Source organism: Bombina bombina, chromosome 2 (assembly GCF_027579735.1).
Source record: "Bombina bombina isolate aBomBom1 chromosome 2, aBomBom1.pri, whole genome shotgun sequence".
Lineage (NCBI taxonomy): Eukaryota > Metazoa > Chordata > Amphibia > Anura > Bombinatoridae > Bombina > Bombina bombina.
The window spans coordinates 598,011,607-598,036,460 of NC_069500.1; the positions used below are offsets into that span (position 1 = coordinate 598,011,607).

Sequence of the window (24,854 nt, forward strand, 5' to 3'; positions counted from 1 at the left end):
AGATCATATTGTGTCACTTAAAAATATAGCCCTAGATGATTCTTTGACTGAAGGTAATGAGGATAGTCCGCCTTCCTCTCCCCATGTGTCATCACCAGTTACGCCCGCTCAAGCGATACCTAGTACCTCTAATGCATTAGCACCTATTACATTGCAACAACTAGCGACAGTCATGGATAATTCCCTTGCGGCCTTTCTATCCAAACTGCCAGTTTTCCCTAAAAAGCGCAATAGCTCTGTCTTAAGAACAGATGAGGAGCAGTCGGAAGCTTTGGGAGGTTTATCTGATGTACCCTCACAACACTCTGAAGTAGGGGTGAGGGATGTGATGTCTGAGGGAGAAATTTCTGACTCAGGAAAGGTTTCTCAGCGGGCAGAATCAGATTCACTAGCGTTTAAATTTAAACTGGGACACCTCCGCGTATTGCTTAGGGAGGTTTTATCAACTCTGGATGATTGTGACCCTATGGTGGTCCCAGAGAAATTGTGTAAAATGGACAAATATCTAGAAGTCCCTGTATAAACTGATGCGTTTCCGATCCCTAAGAGGGTATTGTTGCTAGGGAGTGGGAGAGACCAGGTGTACCTTTTGTTCCCCCCCTGTCTTTAAGAAAATGTTCCCCATAACTGATCCCAGGCGGGACGCGTGGCAGACGGTCCCTAAGGTAGAGGGGGCAGTTTCGACACTAGCCAAGCGCACAACCATCCCAATTGAAGACAGTTGTGCTTTTAAAGATCCTATGGATAAAAAGTTAGAAGGTTTACTAAAGAAAATATTTGTTCAACAAGGTTTCCTTCTCCAACCTATTGCCTGCATTATTCCTGTAACTACTGCAGCGGCTTTTTCCTGTAACTACTGCAGCGGCTCCAGAGGGAGACTTCATATGACTAAGTCATGGATAGAATTAATGCTCTAAAACTGGCTAATTCTTTTATCACAGATACCGCTTTGCAATTAGCTAAGTTAGCGGCGAAAAATTCTGGTTTTGCCATTATGGCGCGCAGGGCGCTTTGGCTCAAGTCATGGTCGGCCGACGTGTCGTCCAAAACAAAATTACTAAATATCCCTTTCAAGGGAAAGACCCTTTTCGGGCCCGAGTTGAAAGAGATTATTTCGGATATCACCGGGGGAAAGGGCCATGCTCTCCCGCAAGATAGGCCTTTTAATGCTAAAAACAAGGCTAATTTCTCCAACATAGGTGTGTCCGGTCCACGGCGTCATCCTTACTTGTGGGATATTCTCCTCCCCAACAGGAAATGGCAAAGAGCCCAGCAAAGCTGGTCACATGATCCCTCCTAGGCTCCGCCCACCCCAGTCATTCTCTTTGCCGTTGTACAGGCAACATCTCCACGGAGATGGCTTAGAGTTTTTTAGTGTTTAACTGTAGTTTTTATTATTCAATCAAGAGTTTGTTATTTTGAAATAGTGCTGGTATGTACTATTTACTCAGAAACAGAAAAGAGATGAAGATTTCTGTTTGTATGAGGAAAATGATTTTAGCAACCGTAACTAAAATCCATGGCTGTTCCACACAGGACTGTTGAGAGCTACTAACTTCAGTTGGGGGAACAGTATGCAGTCTCTTGCTGCTTGAGGTATGACACATTCTAACAAGACGATGTAATGCTGGAAGCTGTCATTTTCCCTATGGGATCCGGTAAGCCATGTTTATTACGATCATAAATAAGGGCTTCACAAGGGCTTATTAAGACTGTAGACTTTTCTGGGCTAAATCGATTCATTATTAACACATATTTAGCCTTGAGGAATCATTTTATCTGGGTATTTTGATATAAGAATATCGGCAGACATCTTATTACTTAGGGACTTTCCCAAAGCATAAGCAGAGCCTCATTTTCGCGCCGGTGTGGCGCACTTGTTTTTGAGAGGCATGGCATGCAGTCGCATGTGTGAGGAGCTCTGATACTTAGAAAAGACTTTCTGAAGGCGTCATTTGGTATCGTATTCCCCTTTGGGCTTGGTTGGGTCTCAGCAAAGCAGATACCAGGGACTGTAAAGGGGTTAAAGTTTAAAACGGCTCCGGTTCCGTTATTTTAAGGGTTAAAGCTTCCAAATTTGGTGTGCAATACTTTTAAGGCTTTAAGACACTGTGGTGAAAATTTGGTGAATTTTGTACAATTCCTTCATGTTTTTTCGCAATTGCAGTAATAAAGTGTGTTCAGTTTAAAATTTAAAGTGACAGTAACGGTTTTATTTTAAAACGTTTTTGTACTTTGTTATCAAGTTTATGCCTGTTTAACATGTCTGAACTACCAGATAGACTGTGTTCTGAATGTGGGGAAGCCAGAATTCCTATTCATTTAAATAAATGTGATTTATGTGATAATGACAATGATGCCCAAGATGATTCCTCAAGTGAGGGGAGTAAGCATGGTACTGCATCATTCCCTCCTTCGTCTACACGAGTCTTGCCCACTCAGGAGGCCCCTAGTACATCTAGCGCGCCAATACTCCTTACTATGCAACAATTAACGGCTGTAATGGATAATTCTGTCAAAAACATTTTAGCCCAAATGAACACTTGTCAGCGTAAGCGCGGCTGCTCTGTTTTAGATACTGAAGAGCATGGCAACGCTGATACTAATATCTCTGAAGGGCCCCTAACCCAGTCTGATGGGGCCAGGGAGGTTTTGTCTGAGGGAGAAATTACTGATTCAGGGAACATTTCTCAACAGGCTGAACCTGATGTGATTGCATTTAAATTTAAGTTGGAACATCTCCGTATTCTGCTTAAGGAGGTATTATCCACTCTGGATGATTGTGACAAGTTGGTCATCCCAGAGAAGCTATGTAAAATGGACAAGTTCCTAGAGGTGCCGGGGCTCCCAGAAGCTTTTCCTATACCCAAGCGGGTGGCGGACATTGTTAATAAAGAATGGGAAAGGCCCGGTATTCCTTTCGTCCCTCCCCCCATATTTAAAAAATTGTTTCCTTTGGTCGACCCCAGAAAGGACTTATGGCAGACAGTCCCCAAGGTCGAGGGAGCGGTTTCCACTTTAAACAAACGCACCACTATACCCATAGAGGATAGTTGTGCTTTCAAAGATCCTATGGATAAAAAATTAGAAGGTTTGCTTAAAAAGATGTTTGTTCAGCAGGGTTACCTTCTACAACCAATTGCATGCATTGTCCCTGTCGCTACAGCCGCATGTTTCTGGTTCGATGAGCTGATAAAGGCGGTCGATAGTGATTCTCCTCCTTATGAGGAGATTATGGACAGAATCAATGCTCTCAAATTGGCTAATTCTTTCACCCTAGACGCCACTTTGCAATTGGCTAGGTTAGCGGCTAAGAATTCTGGGTTTGCTATTGTGGCGCGCAGAGCGCTTTGGTTGAAATCTTGGTCGGCTGATGCGTCTTCCAAGACCAAGCTACTTAACATTCCTTTCAAGGGGAAAACGCTGTTTGGCCCTGACTTGAAAGAGATTATCTCTGATATCACTGGGGGTAAGGGCCACGCCCTTCCTCAGGATCGGCCTTTCAAGGCAAAATATAAACCTAATTTTCGTCCCTTTCGTAGAAACGGACCAGCCCGAGGTGCTACGTCCTCTAAGCAAGAGGGTAATACTTCTCAAGCCAAGCCAGCTTGGAGACCAATGCAAGGCTGGAACAAGGGAAAGCAGGCCAAGAAACCTGCCACTGCTACCAAGACTGCATGAAATGTTGGCCCCCGATCCGGGACCGGATCTGGTGGGGGGCAGACTCTCTCTCTTCGCTCAGGCTTGGGCAAGAGATGTTCTGGATCCTTGGGCGCTAGAAATAGTCTCCCAAGGTTATCTTCTGGAATTCAAGGGACTTCCCCCAAGGGGGAGGTTCCACAGGTCTCAGTTGTCTTCAGACCACATAAAAAGACAGGCATTCTTACATTGTGTAGAAGACCTGTTAAAAATGGGAGTGATTCATCCTGTTCCATTAAGAGAACAAGGGATGGGGTTCTACTCCAATCTGTTCATAGTTCCCAAAAAAGAGGGAACGTTCAGACCAATCTTAGATCTCAAGATCTTAAACAAGTTTCTCAAGGTTCCATCGTTCAAGATGGAAACCATTCGAACTATTCTTCCTTCCATCCAGGAAGGTCAATTCATGACCACGGTGGATTTAAAGGATGCGTATCTACATATTCCTATCCACAAGGAACATCATCGGTTCCTAAGGTTCGCATTCCTGGACAAGCATTACCAGTTCGTGGCGCTTCCTTTCGGATTAGCCACTGCTCCAAGGATTTTCACAAAGGTACTAGGGTCCCTTCTAGCTGTGCTAAGACCAAGGGGCATTGCTGTAGTACCTTACTTGGACGACATTCTGATTCAAGCGTCGTCCCTTCCTCAGGCAAAGGCTCACACGGACATCGTCCTGGCCTTTCTCAGATCTCACGGATGGAAAGTGAACGTGGAAAAGAGTTCTCTATCTCCGTCAACAAGGGTTCCCTTCTTGGGAACAATAATAGACTCCTTAGAAATGAGGATATTTCTGACAGAGGCCAGAAAAACAAAGCTTCTAGACTCTTGTCGGATACTTCATTCCGTTCCTCTTCCTTCCATAGCTCAGTGCATGGAAGTGATCGGGTTGATGGTAGCGGCTATGGACATAGTTCCTTTTGCGCGCATTCATCTAAGACCATTACAACTGTGCATGCTCAGTCAGTGGAATGGGGATTATACAGACTTGTCTCCGAAGATACAAGTAAATCAGAGGACCAGAGACTCACTCCGTTGGTGGCTGTCCCTGGACAACCTGTCACGAGGGATGACATTCCGCAGACCAGAGTGGGTCATTGTCACGACCGACGCCAGTCTGATGGGCTGGGGCGCGGTCTGGGGATCCCTGAAAGCTCAGGGTCTTTGGTCTCGGGAAGAATCTCTTCTACCGATAAATATTCTGGAACTGAGAGCGATATTCAATGCTCTCAAGGCTTGGCCTCAGCTAGCGAGGGCCAAGTTCATACGGTTTCAATCAGACAACATGACAACTGTTGCGTACATCAACCATCAGGGGGGAACAAGGAGTTCCCTAGCGATGGAAGAAGTGACCAAAATCATTCTATGGGCGGAGTCTCACTCCTGCCACCTGTCCGCTATCCACATCCCAGGAGTGGAAAATTGGGAAGCGGATTTTCTGAGTCGTCAGACATTGCATCCGGGGGAGTGGGAACTCCATCCGGAAATCTTTGCCCAAGTCACTCAGCTGTGGGGCATTCCAGACATGGATCTGATGGCCTCTCGTCAGAACTTCAAAGTTCCTTGCTACGGGTCCAGATCCAGGGATCCCAAGGCGGCTCTGGTGGATGCACTAGTAGCACCTTGGACCTTCAAACTAGCTTATGTGTTCCCGCCGTTTCCTCTCATCCCCAGGCTGGTAGCCAGGATCAATCAGGAGAGGGCGTCGGTGATCTTGATAGCTCCTGCGTGGCCACGCAGGACTTGGTATGCAGATCTGGTGAATATGTCATCGGCTCCACCTTGGAAGCTACCTTTGAGACGAGACCTTCTTGTTCAGGGTCCGTTCGAACATCCGAACCTGGTTTCACTCCAGCTGACTGCTTGGAGATTGAACGCTTGATCTTATCGAAGCGAGGGTTCTCAGATTCTGTTATCGATACTCTTGTTCAGGCCAGAAAGCCTGTAACTAGAAAGATTTACCACAAAATTTGGAAAAAATATATCTGTTGGTGTGAATCTAAAGGATTCCCTTGGGACAAGGTTAAGATTCCTAAGATTCTATCCTTCCTTCAAGAAGGATTGGAAAAAGGATTATCTGCAAGTTCCCTGAAGGGACAGATTTCTGCCTTGTCTGTGTTACTTCACAAAAAGCTGGCAGCTGTGCCAGATGTTCAAGCCTTTGTTCAGGCTCTGGTTAGAATTAAGCCTGTTTACAAACCTTTGACTCCTCCTTGGAGTCTCAATTTAGTTCTTTCAGTTCTTCAGGGGGTTCCGTTTGAACCCTTACATTCCGTTGATATTAAGTTATTATCTTGGAAAGTTTTGTTTTTAGTTGCAATCTCTTCTGCTAGAAGAGTTTCAGAATTATCTGCTCTGCAGTGTTCTCCTCCTTATCTGGTGTTCCATGCAGATAAGGTGGTTTTACGTACTAAACCTGGTTTTCTTCCAAAAGTTGTTTCTAACAAAAACATTAACCAGGAGATTATCGTACCTTCTCTGTGTCCGAAACCAGTTTCAAAGAAGGAACGTTTGTTGCACAATTTGGATGTTGTTCGCGCTCTAAAATTCTATTTAGATGCTATTTAGAAGCAACTTCTACCTCTCTCTCTTTTTGGATTAAAAGCATCATCAGATTGGCTTACGAGACTGCCGGACGGCAGCCTCCCGAAAGAATCACAGCTCATTCCACTAGGGCTGTGGCTTCCACATGGGCCTTCAAGAACGAGGCTTCTGTTGATCAGATATGTAGGGCAGCGACTTGGTCTTCACTGCACACTTTTACCAAATTTTACAAGTTTGATACTTTTGCTTCTTCTGAGGCTATTTTTGGGAGAAAGGTTTTGCAAGCCGTGGTGCCTTCCATTTAGGTGACCTGATTTGCTCCCTCCCTTCATCCGTGTCCTAAAGCTTTGGTATTGGTTCCCACAAGTAAGGATGACGCCGTGGACCGGACACACCTATGTTGGAGAAAACAGAATTTATGTTTACCTGATAAATTACTTTCTCCAACGGTGTGTCCGGTCCACGGCCCGCCCTGGTTTTTTTAATCAGGTCTGATAATTTATTTTCTTTAACTACAGTCACCACGGTACCATATGGTTTCTCCTATGCAAATATTCCTCCTTAACGTCGGTCGAATGACTGGGGTGGGCGGAGCCTAGGAGGGATCATGTGACCAGCTTTGCTGGGCTCTTTGCCATTTCCTGTTGGGGAGGAGAATATCCCACAAGTAAGGATGACGCCGTGGACCGGACACACCGTTGGAGAAAGTAATTTATCAGGTAAACATAAATTCTGTTTTTCGTTCCTTTCGCAACTTCAGGAGCGGTCCTGCTTCAACCTCTGCAACCGCAAAGCAAGAGGGTAACGCTTCACAGCCCAAGGCAACCTGGAAGCCTTTGCAGGGCTGGAACAAGGGTAAACAGGCCAAGAAGCCTGCAGCTGCTACTAAGACAACATGAAGGGGTAGCCCCCGATCCGGGACCGGATCTGGTAGGGGCCAGACTCTCTCTCTTCGCTCAGGCTTGGGAAAGAGATGTTCCCGATCCCTGGGCATTAGAGATCGTTACTCAGGGATATCTTCTAGAATTCAAGGACTCCCCTCCAAAGGGAAAGTTCCACATTTCTCGTCTGTCTACAGACCAGACAAAGAAAGAGGCGTTCTTACACTGTGTAGAAGATCTACTGAAGATGGGAGTGATATATACAGTTCCAATTTCAGAACAAGGACTGGGTTTTTACTCAAACCTGTTTGTGGTTCCCAAAAAGAAAGGAACTATCAGGCCAATCCTGGATCTAAAAATTCTAAACAAATTCCTCAGAGTTCCATCATTCAAGATGGAGACCATTCGCACAATCTTACCTATGATCCAGGAAGGTCAATATATGACTACCATGGATCTAAAGGATGCGTACCTACATATTCCTATCCACAAAGATCACCATCAGTTCCTAAGGTTCGCCTTTCTGGACAAGCATTACCAGTTCGTGGCCCTTCCCTTCGGGTTGGCCACCACTCCCAGAATTTTCACAAAAGTGCTAGGGTCCCTTCTGGCGGTACTAAGACTGCAGGGCATTGCAGTAGCACCTTATTTGGACGACATCTTAATACAGGCGTCGTCTTTTCCCAGAGCCAAGGCTCATACGGAGATTGTTCTGGCCTTACTAAGGTCTCACGAGTGGAAGGTGAACATCGAAAATAGTTCTCTGTCCCCGCTCACAAGGGTTCCCTTCCTGGGAACATTAATAGACTCGGTAGAAATGAAGATGTTTCTGACAGAGGTCAGAAAATTAAAGCTTTTAACTACTTGCCGAGTTCTTCATTCCATTCCTCGGCCATCTGTAGCTCAGTGCATGGAGGTAATCGGATTAATGGTAGCGGCAATGGACGTCATCGGTCATTGTCACGACCGATGCCAGTCTGTTAGGCTGGGGTGCGGTCTGGGACTCCCTGAAAGCTCAGGGCCTATGGTCTCGGGAAGAGTCTCTTCTCCCGATAAACATTTTGGAACTGAGAGCGATATTCAACACGCTCCAGGCATGGCCTCAACTAGCGGCGGCCAAATTCACCAGATTTCAGTCGGACAACATCACGACTGTAGCGTACATCAATCATCAGGGGGGAACAAAGAGTTCCCTAGCGATGAAGGAAGTAACCAAAATAATCAGGTGGGCGGAGGATCACTCCTGCCATCTATCTGCAATTCACATCCCAGGAGTAGACAACTGGGAGGCGGATTTTCTAAGTCGTCAGACTTTTCACCCGGGGGAGTGGGAACTCCACCCAGAGGTTTTTGCTCAGCTGACCCAGCTATGGGGCATTCCAGAATTGGATCTGATGGCGTCCCGTCAGAACACCAAACTTCCTCTTTACGGATCCAGGTCCAGGGACCCCAAGGCGGCATTGATAGATGCTCTAGTAGCGCCTTGGTCTTTCAGTCTGGTTTATGTCTTTCCACCGTTTCCCCTTCTCCCTCGGCTGGTAGCCAGAATCAAACAGGAGAAGGCTTCGGTAATTCTGATAGCGCCTGCGTGGCCACGCAGGACTTGGTATGCAGACCTAGTGGACATGTCATCTGTCCCACCATGGAGACTGCCAACGAGGCAGGATCTTCTAATACAGGGTCCATTCAAGCATCCAAATCTAGTTTCTCTGCAGCTGACTGCTTGGAGATTGAGCGCTTAATTCTATCTATGCGTGGTTTCTTTGAATCAGTTATAGATACTCTGATCCAGGCTAGAAAGCCTGTCACCAGGAAAATTTACCATAAGATATGGCGGAAATATCCTTGTTGGTGTGAATCCAAGGGTTACTCGTGGAGTAAGATTAGGATTCCAAGAATATTGTCTTTTCTCCAAGAAGGATTGGAGAAAGGTTTGTCAGCTAGTTCCTTAAAGGGACAGATATCTGCTCTGTCTATCCTTTTACACAAGCGTTTGCACAGGCTTTAGTCAGAATCAAGCCTGTCTATAAACCAGTGGCTCCTCCATGGAGTTAAAATTTAGTTCTTTCAGTTCTTCAAGGGGTTCCGTTTGAACCTTTACATTCCATAGATATTAAGTTATTATCTTGGAAAGTTTTGTTTTTGGTAGCTATATCTTCTGCTCGAAGAATTTCAGAATTGTCTGCTTTGCAGTGTAATTCACCCTATCTGGTGTTCCATGCAGATAAGGTAGTTTTGCGTACCAAACCTGGTTTTCTTCCTAAAGTTGTTTCTAATAAGAATATTAACCAGGAAATCGTTGTTCCTTCCCTGTGTCCTAATCCAGTTTCAAAGAAGGAACGGCTTTTACACAATCTTGATGTGGTTCATGCTTTGAAATTCTATTTACAAGCAACCAAGGATTTCAGACAAACATCATCCTTGTTTGTTGTCTATTCTGGTAAGAGGAGAGGTCAGAAAGCGACTGCTACCTCTCTTTCCTTCTGGCTGAAAAGCATCATCCGATTGGCTTATGAGACTGCTGGGCAGCAGCCTCCTGAACGAATTACAGCTCATTCCACCAGAGCTGTGGCTTCCACATGGACTTTCAAGAATGAGGCTTCTGTTGAACAGATTTGTAAGGCAGCGACTTGGTCTTCACTGCATACTTTTGCCAAATTTTACAAATTCGATACTTTTGCTTCTTCGGAGGCTATTTTTGGGAGAAAGGTTTTGCAAGCAGTGGTGCCTTCCGTTTAGGTTACCTGTCTTGTTCCCTCCCTTCATCCGTGTCCTAAAGCTTTGGTATTGGTATCCCACAAGTAAGGATGAATCCGTGGACTGGATACACCTTGCAAGAGAAAACAGAATTTATGCTTACCTGATAAATTACTTTCTCTTGCGGTGTATCCAGCCCACGGCCCGCCCTGGCAATTAAGTCAGGTTAAAATTTCTTGTTTAAACTACAGTCACCACTGCACCCTATGGTTTCTCCTTTTTCTCCTAACCGTCAGTCGAATGACTGGGGGGCGGAGCTAGGGGGGAGCTATATGGACAGCTCTGCTGTGTGCTCTATTTGCCACTTCCTGTAGGGAATGAGAATATCCAACAAGTAAGGATGAATCCGTGGACTGGATACACCGCAAGAGAAAGTAATTTATCAGGTAAGCATAAATTCAGTTTTTTCTCTTTTTTCTTCTTTTTTTTTCGCTTTCGCTTTTTTCTTTTTCTCTTTCTTTCTTTCTTTCTTTCTTTCTTTCTTTCTTTCTTTCTTTCTTTCTTTCTCTTTCTTTCTTTCTTTCTTTTTCTTTCTTTCTTTCTTTTTCTTTCTTTCTTTTTCTTTCTTTCTTTTTCTTTCTTTTTCTCTTTCTTTTTCTCTCTTTCTTTTTCTCTTTCTTTTTCTCTCTTTCTTTTTCTCTTTCTTTTTCTCTCTTTCTTTTTCTCTCTTTCTTTTTCTCTTGTTTTTTCTTTCTCTTTCTTTCTTTCTTTTTCTCTTGTTTTTTCTTTCTCCTTTCTTTCTTTCTTTCTTTCTTTCTTTCTTTCTTTCTTTCTTTCTTTCTTTCTTTCTTTCTTTCTTTCTTTCTTTCTTTCTTTCTTTCTTTCTTTCTTTCTTTCTTTCTTTCTTTCTTTCTTTCTTTTTCTCTTTCTTTTTCTTTCTTTCTTTCTTCTTCTTTCTTTTTCTCTTTCTTTTTCTCTTTCTTTTTCTCTTTTTTTCTATCTCTTTCTCTTTCTGTTTTTCTCTTTCTTTTTTTCTGTTTTTTTCTTTTTTTCTTTTTCTCTTTCTCTTTCTCTTTTTTCTTTTTCTCTATTTCTCCTCTTTCTCATAGGGAAAGGTAGTGTAATGTGAAATTGAAAAATGAAGGGCAAAACCTTTGGTTAAAGGCCTCTGAACTTTTTTTTATACTAGGACATATAATTCCTTGATTCAGTAGACTTTTTTTGAGTGTTTTTTACATATGGCGATCATCCTAAAAAAAAAATACTACAACATTAATTAAGAAGAGTTCTATGTTCTCATAGTTTGTGATGCTGATTAAAGGTTAGTTCAGGCAGCTGTCCACTTCTTGTCATGATTATCAACACAGGAAGCTGTGCAAAAAGTATAGGCAGGTGTGAAAACGTGTTGTAAAGTTTAAGAATGCTTTCAAAAATAGAAATGTTACATTTATTTTTTATCAATTAACAAAGTGCAAAGTGAGTGAACAGAAGAAAAATCGAAATCAAATCAATATTTGGTGTGACCACCCATGCCTTCAAACAGCATTAATTCTTTTAGGTACACTTGAACACAGTTTTTTTTAAGGAATTTGGCAGGTAGGTTGTTAAAAATATTTTGGAGAACTACCCAGAGGCCTTCTGTGCATTTTAGCTGCTTCTCTCTTTTCTTGTAATCCCAGACAGACTCAATGATGTTGACATCAGATTCTGTTGTAACCATACCATCACTTCCAGGACTTTTTTTATGCTGAAGATAGTTCTTAATGACTTTGGCTATATGTTTGGGGTTGTTGTCAATCTGCAGAATAGATTTTGGGCCAATCAGATGCCTCCTTGATGGTATTTTTGGATGGATAAGTATCTGCCTGTACGTCTCAGCATTAAGCATAGTGCAGCCCCTATCTTGCAAAGAATCTCCACCATGCTTCACTGTTTCCTGCAGACACTCATGTGTGTCCTGCTCTCCAGCTTTTTAGCGAACAAATTGCATTCTGCTACAACTAACTATTTGCCATTTTTTTGCACCCCAGTTCCTGTGTTTTAATGCATAGTTGAGTTACATGGCCTTTTTTCAACTTCGGAGGTATGGTTTTTTTTTCCCGAAAATCTTACATGAAAACCACTTCTGACCAGACTTTCCGGACAGTAGATAAATGTACCAGGGTCCCTCTGGTTTCTGCCAATTTTGAGATGGCACTGTTGGACATCTTCCGATTGCGAAGGGAAGTAAGCATGATGTTTCTTTCATCTGCTGCACTGTTTCCTAGGCTAACCACTGTGTCTACGGTCATCAATGTTGCCTGTTTCTTTGTGCTTCTTCAGAAGAGCTTCGACAGCACATCTGGAAACCCCTGTCTGCCTTGAAATTTTTGCCATGAAGAGACCCTGCTGATGCAGTATAACTACCTTGTGTCCCGTTTCTGTGCTCAGTCTTGCAATGGCGTATGACTCTTGACATTAAACTGTCTTCAGCAACCTCCTCTTGTATTCCTCCTACACAGCTGTTTCTGTTTCAGTTGATAATTGTGTTTCAAACTACATATTAAAATGATCATCATTAGCACCGGTTTAGTATAATTGTTCAATCATGCACCTGATCTGCGCAAGTGTACTTAGAAGAATTGATGCTCTTTTGAGGGCAAAGTTGGTCACACCAAATTTTGATTTGAATTAGGATTTTCTTCTGTTCACTCATTTTGGATTTTGTTAATTGATAGAAATGTTAAAAGATTTTTTTTTTTTATTATTTTTGAAAGCAATTCTTCACTAAATGTTTTACACCTAACTAAAACTTTTGCACAGTACTCTTTATGAATAAATGTATATGACCCCTCTATCTCTGGTGATAGAAAATACTTTAATTTTGTGACTTAAGCTTTCATTCTGCATCTCCAAAATAATACATTTATATGGCTTAGAAATAGGTTGAGGATGTTGAACTTTCTTATTTAATACTTTTTTTTTTTTAATCAACCGCACACTAGTCTGTAACTAATATTTTGATTTTGTGCAGTTAAAGGACACAATAGGCTATGACACCCTTGGCCATTGTTTCTTCATGGAAGATGGCATTGAACAAAGGAACACTCTTTTTCACAACCTTGGACTAGTTACCAAACCAGGAACTTTATTACCTACGGACCGTAACAGCACAATGTGTATGAGCATAAGGGACAAAGTGTTTGGAAGCTATGTACCGAATCCAGCCACTGACTGCATGTAAGTATCTAGCAAGCAAACGCAAAGTTATTTAGTTTATTAAAGGAACAGTAAACATCTTGAGATTCGTATATAAAATGTTTATGCGCAAGAACTTTGCAATGTATTTTCATTATTTGTCTCTTCTTTTCATTCAATTTTAGCTCTTAAAATTTAAGCAATTTCTAATTGTCAGAACTTGAAATACACCCTGTTGACTTCTCAAACGAACTCTGCTACATTTGTCCCTAATTGGCATTAACTGATAGCAACTGTTAAACAAAGCAGTTTATACAAATTTTATGTCAGTAGCTAACCTTGTCTGTGGTTAGTGGAGTTTGGCTATTAAAAAATCAGCGGCAGCTTTTGACATGCTAACTATCCACATACTGTCGTTAAATCTAAATCCCTAGAGTTTTAAGACCAGTTAGTTAGATTACACTGAACAAATAGTAGACTTTGCTTCCCAATATGTCTTAGTATACAGGGATGCGCAATTCCTATCGCCCGACGCCTGGGACATGCAGTTCTGGGCGCAGGGCAAGTGTTTTTTTTTTCCTCCCATTTAGCCCTGCTGCGGGAAAGCAGAAGCAGATCGCAGCCGGGTGTTATATATATATTTTTTTTATTCGCAGTGTCTTTATCAGATGAGCAGATTATCCCGGGTGCCACTGGCGTCTTCATTTTATCTCCCCTCTGTTCCTAGTGTCCCTTTTCACACCGCCACACTGCCTTGGTCCTCCACCAGCCATATGATTAATTTACTTCCCATTGGCTGGCGGCGCCAAATTCAATCTAATTAGTGCCGGGGGGGTTCTACTACTCCTGCGCCATTACTGTAGGCTGAAGGCGCTATATAAATCGGAAAAAAATGCTGGAGGGTTTACTCTGCGCATGTGCAAGGCTTGCATGTTGTTTATATGAAGGCATGCTCTTGCTCCAGATGATTTCTGTAGATGAAGAGGCAGGGATGCGTAATTTAGAGGTAAGATTTTGTACATGTAAAACCTGATAAAAAAAAAAACGTTAATGGTCCAGTTAAAAAAAAAAATTCTGATGGGAAGTACAATAATATATTATTAAAAATATAGCGTTCACTCTAAAAACATGTAAACTGTTTACATGTTTTTAGATTGAACGCTTTATTTTTAATAATACATTATTGTACTTCCCATCAGAACTTTTTTTTTGGACCCTTAACATTTTTTAGCATATAAATAATTTTTAACCTTTATGAGCCATTGAGTTTTCATTGATCAAAGGGAAAGACTTTGCTGCTTGCTATTTTTCCATCAGTTTTAATGCTTAAACTACTTAGTGTACTTAATGCTAGAGCTGTGTATTTGTAAGATTTGTTAAATGGGTCCTTGTAATCTGATCCAAATGTTTCCTAGCTGAAGTGTCCTTTCCAAAGTAAATCTGCGTTATTAATCCACAGCATCATTACTGTGTTGGAATTAACTTTTTTCTTCTGTTAAGTGTGATCAGTCCACGGGTCATCATTACTTCTGGGATATTACTCCTCCCCAACAGGAAGTGCAAGAGGATTCACCCAGCAGAGTTGCATATAGCCCCTCCCCTCTACGTCACCCCCAGTCATTCTCTTGCACCCAACGACTAGATAGGATGTGTGAGAGGACTATGGTGATTTTATTTAGTTTTATTTCTTCAATCAAAAGTTTGTTATTTTTTAATAGCACCGGAGCGTGTTATTCCTTCTCTGGTAGAGTTTGAAGAAGAATCTACCAGAGTTTTTACTATGATTTTAGCCGGAGTTGTTAAGATCATATTGCTGTTTCTCGACCATCTGAGGAGAGGTAAACTTCAGATCAGGGGACAGCGGGCAGTTTATTCTGCAAAGAGGTATGTAGCAATTTTTATTTTCTAACAATGTAATTGCTGAGAAAATCCTGCCATACCGACATTATATCATGTATGTATAATTTACATTTTAGTATTCTGGAGAATGGTACTTCTCTGGAATTACACTGTGTATGTAAGACTTTAGCCTAATAGAAATACAACAGGCTTTTTAATAACTCTTAATTATGTTAAACGTTTTTGCTGGAATGTAAAATCGTTTTCATTTTCTGAGGTACTGGGTGAATAAAATGTTTGGGCACTATTTTTCCACTTGGCAGTTGTTGGATCTAATTATGACTGTTGTGTGTGAGGGGGTGGGACCTTTTTTGGCGCTTTTGCTACGCATCAAAAATTTCAGTCAAAAGCTCATTGTTTTTTCCTGCATGTTCCGGTTTATCTCTACAAAACCCAGGGATCTTCAAAGCTAATTTGAGGGAAGTAATCTAACAGAGCTGTAAGATTGTAGTTGACTGTGATAAAAAACGTTTATTCTTTAACTTTTTTATGCCTCAGGGTTAGTTATTTCTTGCTACTGGGTACAAGCCTTTGCTAAGTTACATTTTGTTTTACAAAGCTGATTGATTTCATCTGTTATATATATTCAGTGCTTTTCAAGCACAGTTCGTTTTTTTTTTTTTTTTTTTTCATTGTATTTTACTTGTATAGTATTTCCAAATTGCAAGTTTATTTGCTAGTTTGTTAAACATGTCTGATTCAGAAGATGAGACCTGTACTATTTGTACTAAAGCCAAGGTGGAGCCCAATAGAAATTTATGTACTAACTGCATTGATGCTACATTAAATAAAAGTCAATCTGTACAAATTGAACAAATTTCACCAAACAACGAGGGGAGAGTTATGCCGACTAACTCGCCTCACGTGACAGTACCTGCATCTCCCGCTCGGGACGTGCGCGATATGGCGACGCCAAGTACATCTGGGCGGCCATTACAAATAACATTACAAGATATGGCTACTGTTATGACTGAGGTTTTGGCTAAATTACCAGAACTAAGGAGCAAGCGTGATCACTCTGGGGTGAGAACAGAGTGCGCTGATAATGTTAGAGCCATGTCAGATACTGCGTCACAACTTGCAGAACATGAGGACGGAGAGCTTCATTCTGCGGCTGACGGTTCTGATCCAAACAGATTGGATTCAGATATTTCAAATTTTAAATTTAAGCTGGAAAACCTCCGTGTTTTACTAGGGGAGGTGTTAGCGGCCCTGAATGATTGTAACACAGTTGCAATACCAGAGAAAATGTGTAGGTTGGATAAATATTTTGCTGTACCAACAAGTACTGACGTTTTTCCTATACCTAAGAGACTAACTGAAATTATTACTAAGGAGTGGGATAGACCCGGTGTGCCGTTCTCACCCCCTCCGATATTTAGAAAGATGTTTCCAATAGACGCCACCACACGGGACTTATGGCAAACGGTCCCTAAGGTGGAGGGAGCAGTTTCTACTTTAGCTAAGCGTACCACTATCCCGGTGGAGGATAGCTGTGCCTTTTCAGATCCAATGGATAAAAAATTAGAGGGCTACCTTAAGAAAATGTTTGTTCAACAAGGTTTTATATTGCAACCCCTTGCATGCATTGCGCCGATCACGGCTGCAGCAGCATTCTGGATTGAGTCTCTAGAAGAGAATCTTGGTTCAACTACGCTGGACGACATTTCAGACAGGCTTAGAGTACTTAAGCTATCTAATTCATTCATTTCGGAAGCCGTAGTACATTTAATTAAACTTACGGCTAAGAATTCCGGATTTGCCATTCAAGCGCGCAGAGCACTGTGGCTAAAATCCTGGTCAGCTGATGTAACTTCTAAGTCCAAATTACTTAATATACCTTTCAAGGGACAGACCTTATTTGGGCCTGGTTTGAAAGAAATTATCGCTGACATTACAGGAGGTAAGGGCCACGCCCTACCTCAAGACAAAGCCAAACCTAAGGCTAGACAGTCTAATTTTCGTTCCTTTCGGAATTTCAAAGCAGGAGCAGCATCAACTTCCACTACTCCAAAACAAGAAGGATCTGGTGCTCGCTACAGACAAGGCTGGAGACCTAACCAGTCCTGGAACAAGGGCAAGCAGGCCAGGAAGCCTGCAGCTGCCACTAAAACAGCATGAATTGAGGGCCCCCGATCCGGGATCGGATCTAGTGGGGGGCAGACTTTCTCTCTTCGCCCAGGCTTGGGCAAGAGATGTCCAGGATCCCTGGGCGCTAGAGATAATATCTCAGGGATACCTTCTGGACTTCAAACACTCTCCTCCAAGAGAGAGATTTCATCTGTCAAGGTTGTCGACAGACCAAACAAAGAAAGAAGCGTTTCTACGCTGCATACAAGAACTATTGTTAATGGGAGTAATCCATCCAGTTCCACGGTCGGAACAGGGAAAAGGGTTTTACTCAAATCTGTTTGTGGTTCCCAAAAAAGAAGGAACTTTCAGACCAATCCTGGATTTAAAGATCCTAAACAAATTCCTAAGAGTTCCATCATTCAAAATGGAGACTATCCGGACAATTTTACCCATGATCCAAGAGGGTCAGTACATGACCACAGTGGACTTAAAGGACGCTTACCTTCACATACCGATTCACAAAGATCATTACCGGTATCTAAGATTTGCCTTTCTAGACAGGCATTACCAGTTTGTAGCTCTTCCATTCGGATTGGCTACAGCTCCAAGAATCTTCACAAAGGTTCTAGGTGCTCTTCTGGCGGTACTAAGACCGCGGGGAATTTCGGTAGCTCCCTACCTAGACGACATTCTGATACAAGCTTCAAGCTTTCAAACTGCCAAGTCTCATACAGAGTTAGTACTGGCATTTCTAAGGTCACATGGATGGAAGGTGAACGAAAAGAAAAGTTCACTTGTTCCACTCACAAGAGTTCCCTTCCTGGGGACTCTTATAGATTCTGTAGAAATGAAGATTTACCTGACAGAGGACAGGTTAACAAGACTTCAAAGTGCTTGCCGCACCCTTCATTCCATTCAACACCCATCGGTGGCTCAATGCATGGAGGTAATCGGCTTAATGGTAGCGGCAATGGACATAGTGCCATTTGCTCGCTTACACCTCAGACCACTGCAATTGTGCATGCTGAGTCAGTGGAATGGGGATTACTCAGACTTGTCCCCTTCTCTGAATCTGGATCAAGAGACCAGAAATTCTCTTCTATGGTGACTTTCTCGGCCACATCTGTCCAGGGGGATGCCATTCAGCAGACCAGACTGGACAATTGTAACAACAGACGCCAGCCTTCTAGGTTGGGGTGCCGTCTGGAATTCTCTGAAGGCTCAGGGACAATGGAGTCAGGAGGAGAGTCTCCTGCCAATAAACATTCTGGAATTGAGAGCAGTTCTCAATGCCCTCCTGGCTTGGCCCCAGTTGACAACTCGGGAGTTCATCAGGTTTCAGTCGGACAACATCACGACTGTAGCTTACATCAACCATCAGGGAGGGACAAGAAGCTCCCTAGCAATGATGGAAGTATCAAAGATAATTCGCTGGGCAGAGTCTCACTCTTGCCACCTCTCAGCAATCCACATCCCGGGAGTGGAGAACTGGGAGGCGGATTTCTTAAGTCGTCAGACTTTTCATCCGGGGGAGTGGGAACTTCATCCGGAGGTCTTTGCCCAAATACTTCGACGTTGGGGCAAACCAGAGATAGATCTCATGGCGTCTCGACAGAACGCCAAGCTTCCTCGCTACGGGTCCAGATCCAGGGATCCGGGAGCAGTCCTAATAGATGCACTGACAGCACCTTGGGACTTCAGGATGGCTTATGTGTTTCCACCTTTCCCGATGCTTCCTCGATTGATTGCCAGAATCAAACAGGAGAGAGCATCAGTGATTCTGATAGCACCTGCATGGCCACGCAGGACTTGGTATGCAGACCTGGTGGACATGTCATCCTGTCCACCTTGGTCTCTACCTCTGAAACAGGACCTTCTGATACAGGGTCCTTTCAAACATCAAAATCTAACTTCTCTGAAGCTGACTGCTTGGAAATTGAACGTTTGATTTTATCACAACGTGGGTTTTCTGAGCCAGTTATTGACACCTTAATACAGGCTAGGAAGCCTGTTACCAGAAAGATTTACCATAAAATATGGCGTAAATACCTATACTGGTGTGAATCCAAAGGTTACTCTTGGAGTAAGGTTAGGATTCCTAGGATATTGTCTTTTCTACAAGAAGGTTTAGAAAAGGGTTTATCTGCTAGTTCATTAAAGGGACAGATCTCAGCTCTGTCTATTCTGTTACACAAACGTCTGTCAGAAGTGCCAGACGTTCAGGCTTTTTGTCAGGCTTTAGCGAGGATTAAGCCTGTGTTTAAGACTGTTGCTCCACCATGGAGTTTAAATCTTGTTCTAAACGTTTTACAGGGCGTTCCGTTTGAACCCCTCCATTCCATTGATATAGAGTTGTTATCTTGGAAAGTTCTATTTTTAATGGCTATTTCCTCGGCTCGAAGAGTCTCTGAGTTATCAGCCTTACATTGTGATTCTCCTTATTTGATTTTTCATTCGGATAAGGTAGTTCTGCGTACTAAACCTGGGTTCTTACCCAAGGTAGTCACTAACAGGAATATCAATCAAGAGATTGTTGTTCCTTCTTTGTGTCCAAATCCTTCTTCAAAAAAGGAACGCTTACTACATAATCTGGACGTAGTTCGTGCCCTAAAATTTTACTTACAGGCAACTAAGGAATTTCGACAAACGTCTTCTCTGTTTGTCGTGTACTCTGGGCAGAGGAGAGGTCAAAAGGCTTCGGCAACCTCTCTTTCCTTTTGGCTTCGTAGTATAATACGTTTAGCTTATGAGACTGCTGGACAGCAGCCTCCTGAAAGAATTACAGCCCATTCTACTAGAGCTGTGGCTTCCACTTGGGCCTTCAAGAATGAGGCCTCTGTTGAACAGATTTGCAAGGCTGCAACTTGGTCTTCACTTCATACTTTTTCCAAATTTTACAAATTTGACACATTTGCTTCCTCGGAGGCTATTTTTGGGAGAAAGGTTCTTCAGGCAGTGGTTCCTTCTGTATAAAAGAGCCTGCCTATCCCTCCCGTCATCCGTGTACTTTTGCTTTGGTATTGGTATCCCAGAAGTAATGATGACCCGTGGACTGATCACACTTAACAGAAGAAAACATAATTTATGCTTACCTGATAAATTCCTTTCTTCTGTAGTGTGATCAGTCCACGGCCCGCCCTGTTTTTAAGGCAGGTATTTATTTTTAAATTATACTCCAGTCACCACTACACCCTTGGTTCCTCCTTTCTCGTTTTTGTCCTTGGTCGAATGACTGGGGGTGACGTAGAGGGGAGGGGCTATATGCAACTCTGCTGGGTGAATCCTCTTGCACTTCCTGTTGGGGAGGAGTAATATCCCAGAAGTAATGATGACCCGTGGACTGATCACACTACAGAAGAAAGGAATTTATCAGGTAAGCATAAATTATGTTTTCCTCCGTAATGTGATCAACAAGGCATGCTCTGTTTTTAAATCACCGGATAACCTAATGGGATAAAGCCTATTGTAAAATGTTATGGTTGCAATGTTTATAACAAGATAAAAAATTAGTTTACACTTCAGTATATGTGTGGTTATGATTTATAAACTTTTAATTTCGTTTTAAAGATGAGTTCAATATGGAAAAGTTTGCACAATTCAATTTTGAATGTTTCAGCTTTGTAGAGTAGGATTGCAACTGTGTTCATTTCTTTCCTAAGATATGGTGAGTCCACGGAATCATCAATTACTAGTGGGAATATCACTCCTGGCCAGCAGGAGGATGCAAAGAGCACTACAGCAAAGCTGCGATATGTCACTTCCCTTACCCATAATCCCTAGTCATTCTCTTTGCCTGCGGTGCAAGTGGAGGTGAAGTTTTGGTGTCTGATTTACAATCAAGATTTTTTTTATTTTAAAAGCAGAGTAGGTTTACTCTGATCTTTCTAAAGGGTCTAGCCTTAGCCCATGTCAGTCTCTTCAGTAGGGCAGTGGGGGCTTTTGAGCATTTGGGAACTTGTGGGGTACAATACTCTTTTTAGATAGCCTGAGTAGGTTTACTCAGTCTTTCTGTATTTCCACAGGTACATGTGCGGGATGGCATCCTCTCAAACCAGGTGAGCTGTCCTACTGCCGGACAGATAAATGTTAAGGTAAGTGTCAGTTTTATTTTTCTATGTAGGCAAGGAAAAATGTGGCACTTATTCAGCTGAAAATCTGCAGGGGGACGTTTTTTATTATTCCTGTCAGGGTGCTGGTTTTTATGGCAGTTTTTGCAGGCACTGTTTAGTTATTTACTTAATTGATGGCTCAGTGTGGATCTGTTTTTAGTAATGGATAATGTACTTTTATTGGGGATTTAATTTTTTATTAAGCCCGTTTTCAAGAAAGTTGTTTTAAAAAAAAAAAAAAAAAGTTTTTTTTTGTCACCTGTAGACCGCCCCTTTTAGGGAGGTTCTGATTCTTTGATGTCAGAGCTTTTTTTTGGCGCCTTTCTTCACTTCCTGTAGAGTGAGGTGCACATATTTCAGATGGCTCTGCTGTTTAGAAAGCTTCTTGCTGTTTTTGCTTCTCTGCTATCTGGATTTTAAACTGGATCATTTTTTTCCTCAGTTTGCTGCAGGTAGGGCACCTCAGTAATTCAGCTGAGGTGTAGAGTATTGCCTGGGGTATGTTTTCTTGATTTGGTAAATTTAAAAGGAACATTTATTTATTAACTTTTTTTGTTCTGTATTACATCCTTTGTTAAAAGATTTAAAAAAAAAAAAAGATTTTTTTTATTTGCTTCCTTTTTTTTTGTATTATGGATCAAGAGGCTGTGCAGGATGTTACCTGTAGCTTATGTTTTGATGCCCAGGTGGAACCCTAAGTACTGTTTTTGTTCTTCATGTATTGAAAGAACTTTAGCTTATAGAAATAAACTTTTTGACCCTGAGCCATCATTAGCTAAGGCAGATGTTTTTCAGAAGCCTCCTGTTTCAGATGTGCCGCAGCTGTCTCCTTAAGCATCCCAATCCTATTCATCTGCACATGCAGTGCCCTGCGTTTCCTCTCATGCTCCGTCTGGGGTTACTTTGCAAGATATTGCTGCCCAGGTATCCTCTGTGGTATCTGAGGCGCTGTCTGCTTTTCCTATGCTGCAGGGAAAACTCCTGAATCCTGAAGTGGCTAATCAAAGTATTTCCTCTCAGAAGTCTGAGGATGAAGATTCTTCGGGTGCATCTGAGGGTGAAATCTTGGATTCAGGCAGTATAATTCCTTCTGCTGATGCTGAAGTTGTGTCCATCAGATTTAAGCTGGAACACCTCCGCTTGTTACTTAAGGAGGTTTTGGCTTCCTTGGATGACTCCGATACTACTATCGTTGTTAACCCTAAGAATTTTAGTAAGCTGAACAAGTATTTTGATGTTCCCTCTGCGGTGGAGGTATTTCCTGTTCCAGACCGTGCTTCTGAGATTATTGCACGGGAGTGGGAGAGACCTGCTATTCCTTTTTCTCCATCTCCTATTTTTAAGAAAATGTTTCCTATAGCTGACTCTATTAGAGAGTCGTGGCAAACGGTTCCTAAGGTGGAAGGAGCTATTTCCACTTTGGCTAAGAGGACCACTATTCCAATAGAGGATAGTTGTTCCCCCCCAAGGCAGAACATGCAGTGATCCGAGATATCATAGCATAAAATGGATTATGTCTGCAGAAACAGAGCACATGCAGGAACTGTATGTACTTTAACTTTGCAGCGCTGCTGTACATTAGACTGTTCTCTTCAAACAGAGCTGTAATCTGGCTGCACTGTGTAAATGCATCCAGAGCAAAGTGCTGTTTGAAGTGAGCTGTCCATTGATTGTTGACTGGCTCTCAGATTTTTTCAAACCGCCCGTTAGCCTTTCCCAGTCTGTAAGACATTCGTATCAGCAATACACCTTTTTTATTACTACATTTCTATGCTCGACCAAGTGAAAAGGAAACAAGTTTATTTACAATTTATTTTTTTGTCTGCAGCAAATTTGCAATTAATTTTTTATCTACTGCACTATATTATAACATTTTAAAAATTGCTTTATTTTCCAGTTATCCAACACATTGCAATTGAACTGGTTTTAACTACCTTATTTAAAATGGAATTTTATTTAAAAATGACCTGCAGAAAAAAAAATTCCTAAAAAAAATCTTATCGCAGAAAGTGAAAAAAATTTCTGCCTCTAGGGTTGTTCCTTTAAGGATCTGATGGATAAGAAATTGGAGGCATTATTAAAGAAAATGTATGTTCACCAAGGTCTTCAATGGCAGCCTGCGGTGTGTATTGTTACTGTTGCCAGTGCTGCAGCTTACTGGTTTGATGCCTTGTTTGATTCTATTCAGACAGTAACTCCTCTTGAGGAGATCCAGGACAGGATTAAGGCTCTTAAGTTAGCCAATTCCTTTATTACAGATGCTTCCTTACAGGTCATTAAACTAGGAGAAAAAATGTCTGGTTTTGCGGTCCTAACTCGCAGAGCCCTTTTGTTAAAATCCTGGTCTGTGGATGTTTCTTCTAAATCTAAGTTATTAGCTACAAGGGTAAGACCTTGTTTGGCTGAAATTTATATCAGATATCACAGGAGGAAAGGGATCTTTTCTTCCTCAGGATAAGAAGCAGCAGCAGAAAGATATTCAGTGTAATTTTCGTTCCTTTCGTAACTTTAGAGGTAAACCCTCCGCTTCCTCTTCCAAGCAGGAACTATCCAAGTCTTCCTGGAGGTCTGGTCAGTCTTGGAACAAGGGGAAACAGTCTAAGAAACCTGTGGCTGACTCCAAGTCAGCATAAAAGGTTGTCCCCCGATCCAGGAATTGATCTTGTAGGGGGCAGGCTTTCTCAATTTGCTCAGGCTTGGATACGAGACCTGTGGGCCGTGGAAATTGTATCTCGGGTACAAGATAGAATTCAAGATGTTTCCTCCCAGAGGCAGGTTTCTTCTCTCAAGATTATCTGTAGACCAGATAAAGAGAGAGGCGTTCTTAAATTGTATCAAGGATCTTTTTGCCCTGGGAGTTATAGTTCCAGTTCCTCTGCAGGAACAGGGTCTGGGATTTTATTCAAATCTGTTTGTGGTTCCCAAGAAAGAGGGGACCTTCAGACCTATTTTAGACTTAAAGTGTTTAAACTAGTTCCTCAGAGTACCGTTCAAGATTGAGACACTACGTTCCATTTTTCCTTTGCTTCAAGAGGGTCAGTTCATGACAACCATAGACCTAAAGGATGCATACCTTCATGTTCCCATCCAGAGGGATCATCGTAAGTTTCTGAGATTCACTTTTCTAGACAAGCACTTTCAGTTTATGGCTCTTCCATTTGGCCTTGCCACAGCTCCCAGAATTTTCTCAAAGGTCCTGGGGGCTCTTTTGGCAGTGATCCGGTCTCGGGGCATTGCAGTAGCGCCTTATCTGGACGACATTCTGGTTCAGGCGCCGTCTTTTCATCAAGCAAACTCTCTCATACGGAGAACTTGTCTTTTCTTCGATCCCACGGTTGGAAGGCGAATCTGTGAAAGAGTTTTCCGATTCCAGCCACAAGAATAGTGTTTTTCGGGACCATAATAGACTCCCTACTAATGAAGATATTTCTGACAGAGGTCAGAAAAACAAAGATCTTCAGCTCTTGTCTTGTCCTTCAGTCCTCTCCTCGGCCGTCAGTGGCTCTATGTATTGAGGTTATTGGTCTGATGGTAGCTTCCATGGACATCATTCAGTTTAAAATCTAAACCTGGCTGCTATAAATGTGGAAGCTGCGTCACTTGCAGTTCATTAATTACTGGCCAAAAATGTCACCATCCAGGTTCCACAAAAATGTATACAATCAGGCATAGGCTTACCTGTACATCACAGTATGTTGTTTATTTTTTGTCTTGTCCATTTGGCAGCTATTACGTTGGTAAGACCAGCGCCACCTTTAGGGAGAGACTTGCAAAC

The 24,854-nt window shown here is 42.3% G+C and overlaps 1 protein-coding gene across 1 annotated transcript in view; it reads left to right on the top strand.

Annotated features, from left to right (window-relative positions):
• Positions 1-24,854, top strand: part of CEMIP2 (cell migration inducing hyaluronidase 2) — a 380,284-nt gene that overhangs the window by 205,223 nt on the left and 150,207 nt on the right. The window contains exon 9 of the mRNA XM_053702507.1: positions 12,835-13,040. Coding sequence (XP_053558482.1) covers positions 12,835-13,040 — 206 coding nt within the window. The remainder of the gene's footprint in view (positions 1-12,834; positions 13,041-24,854) is intronic.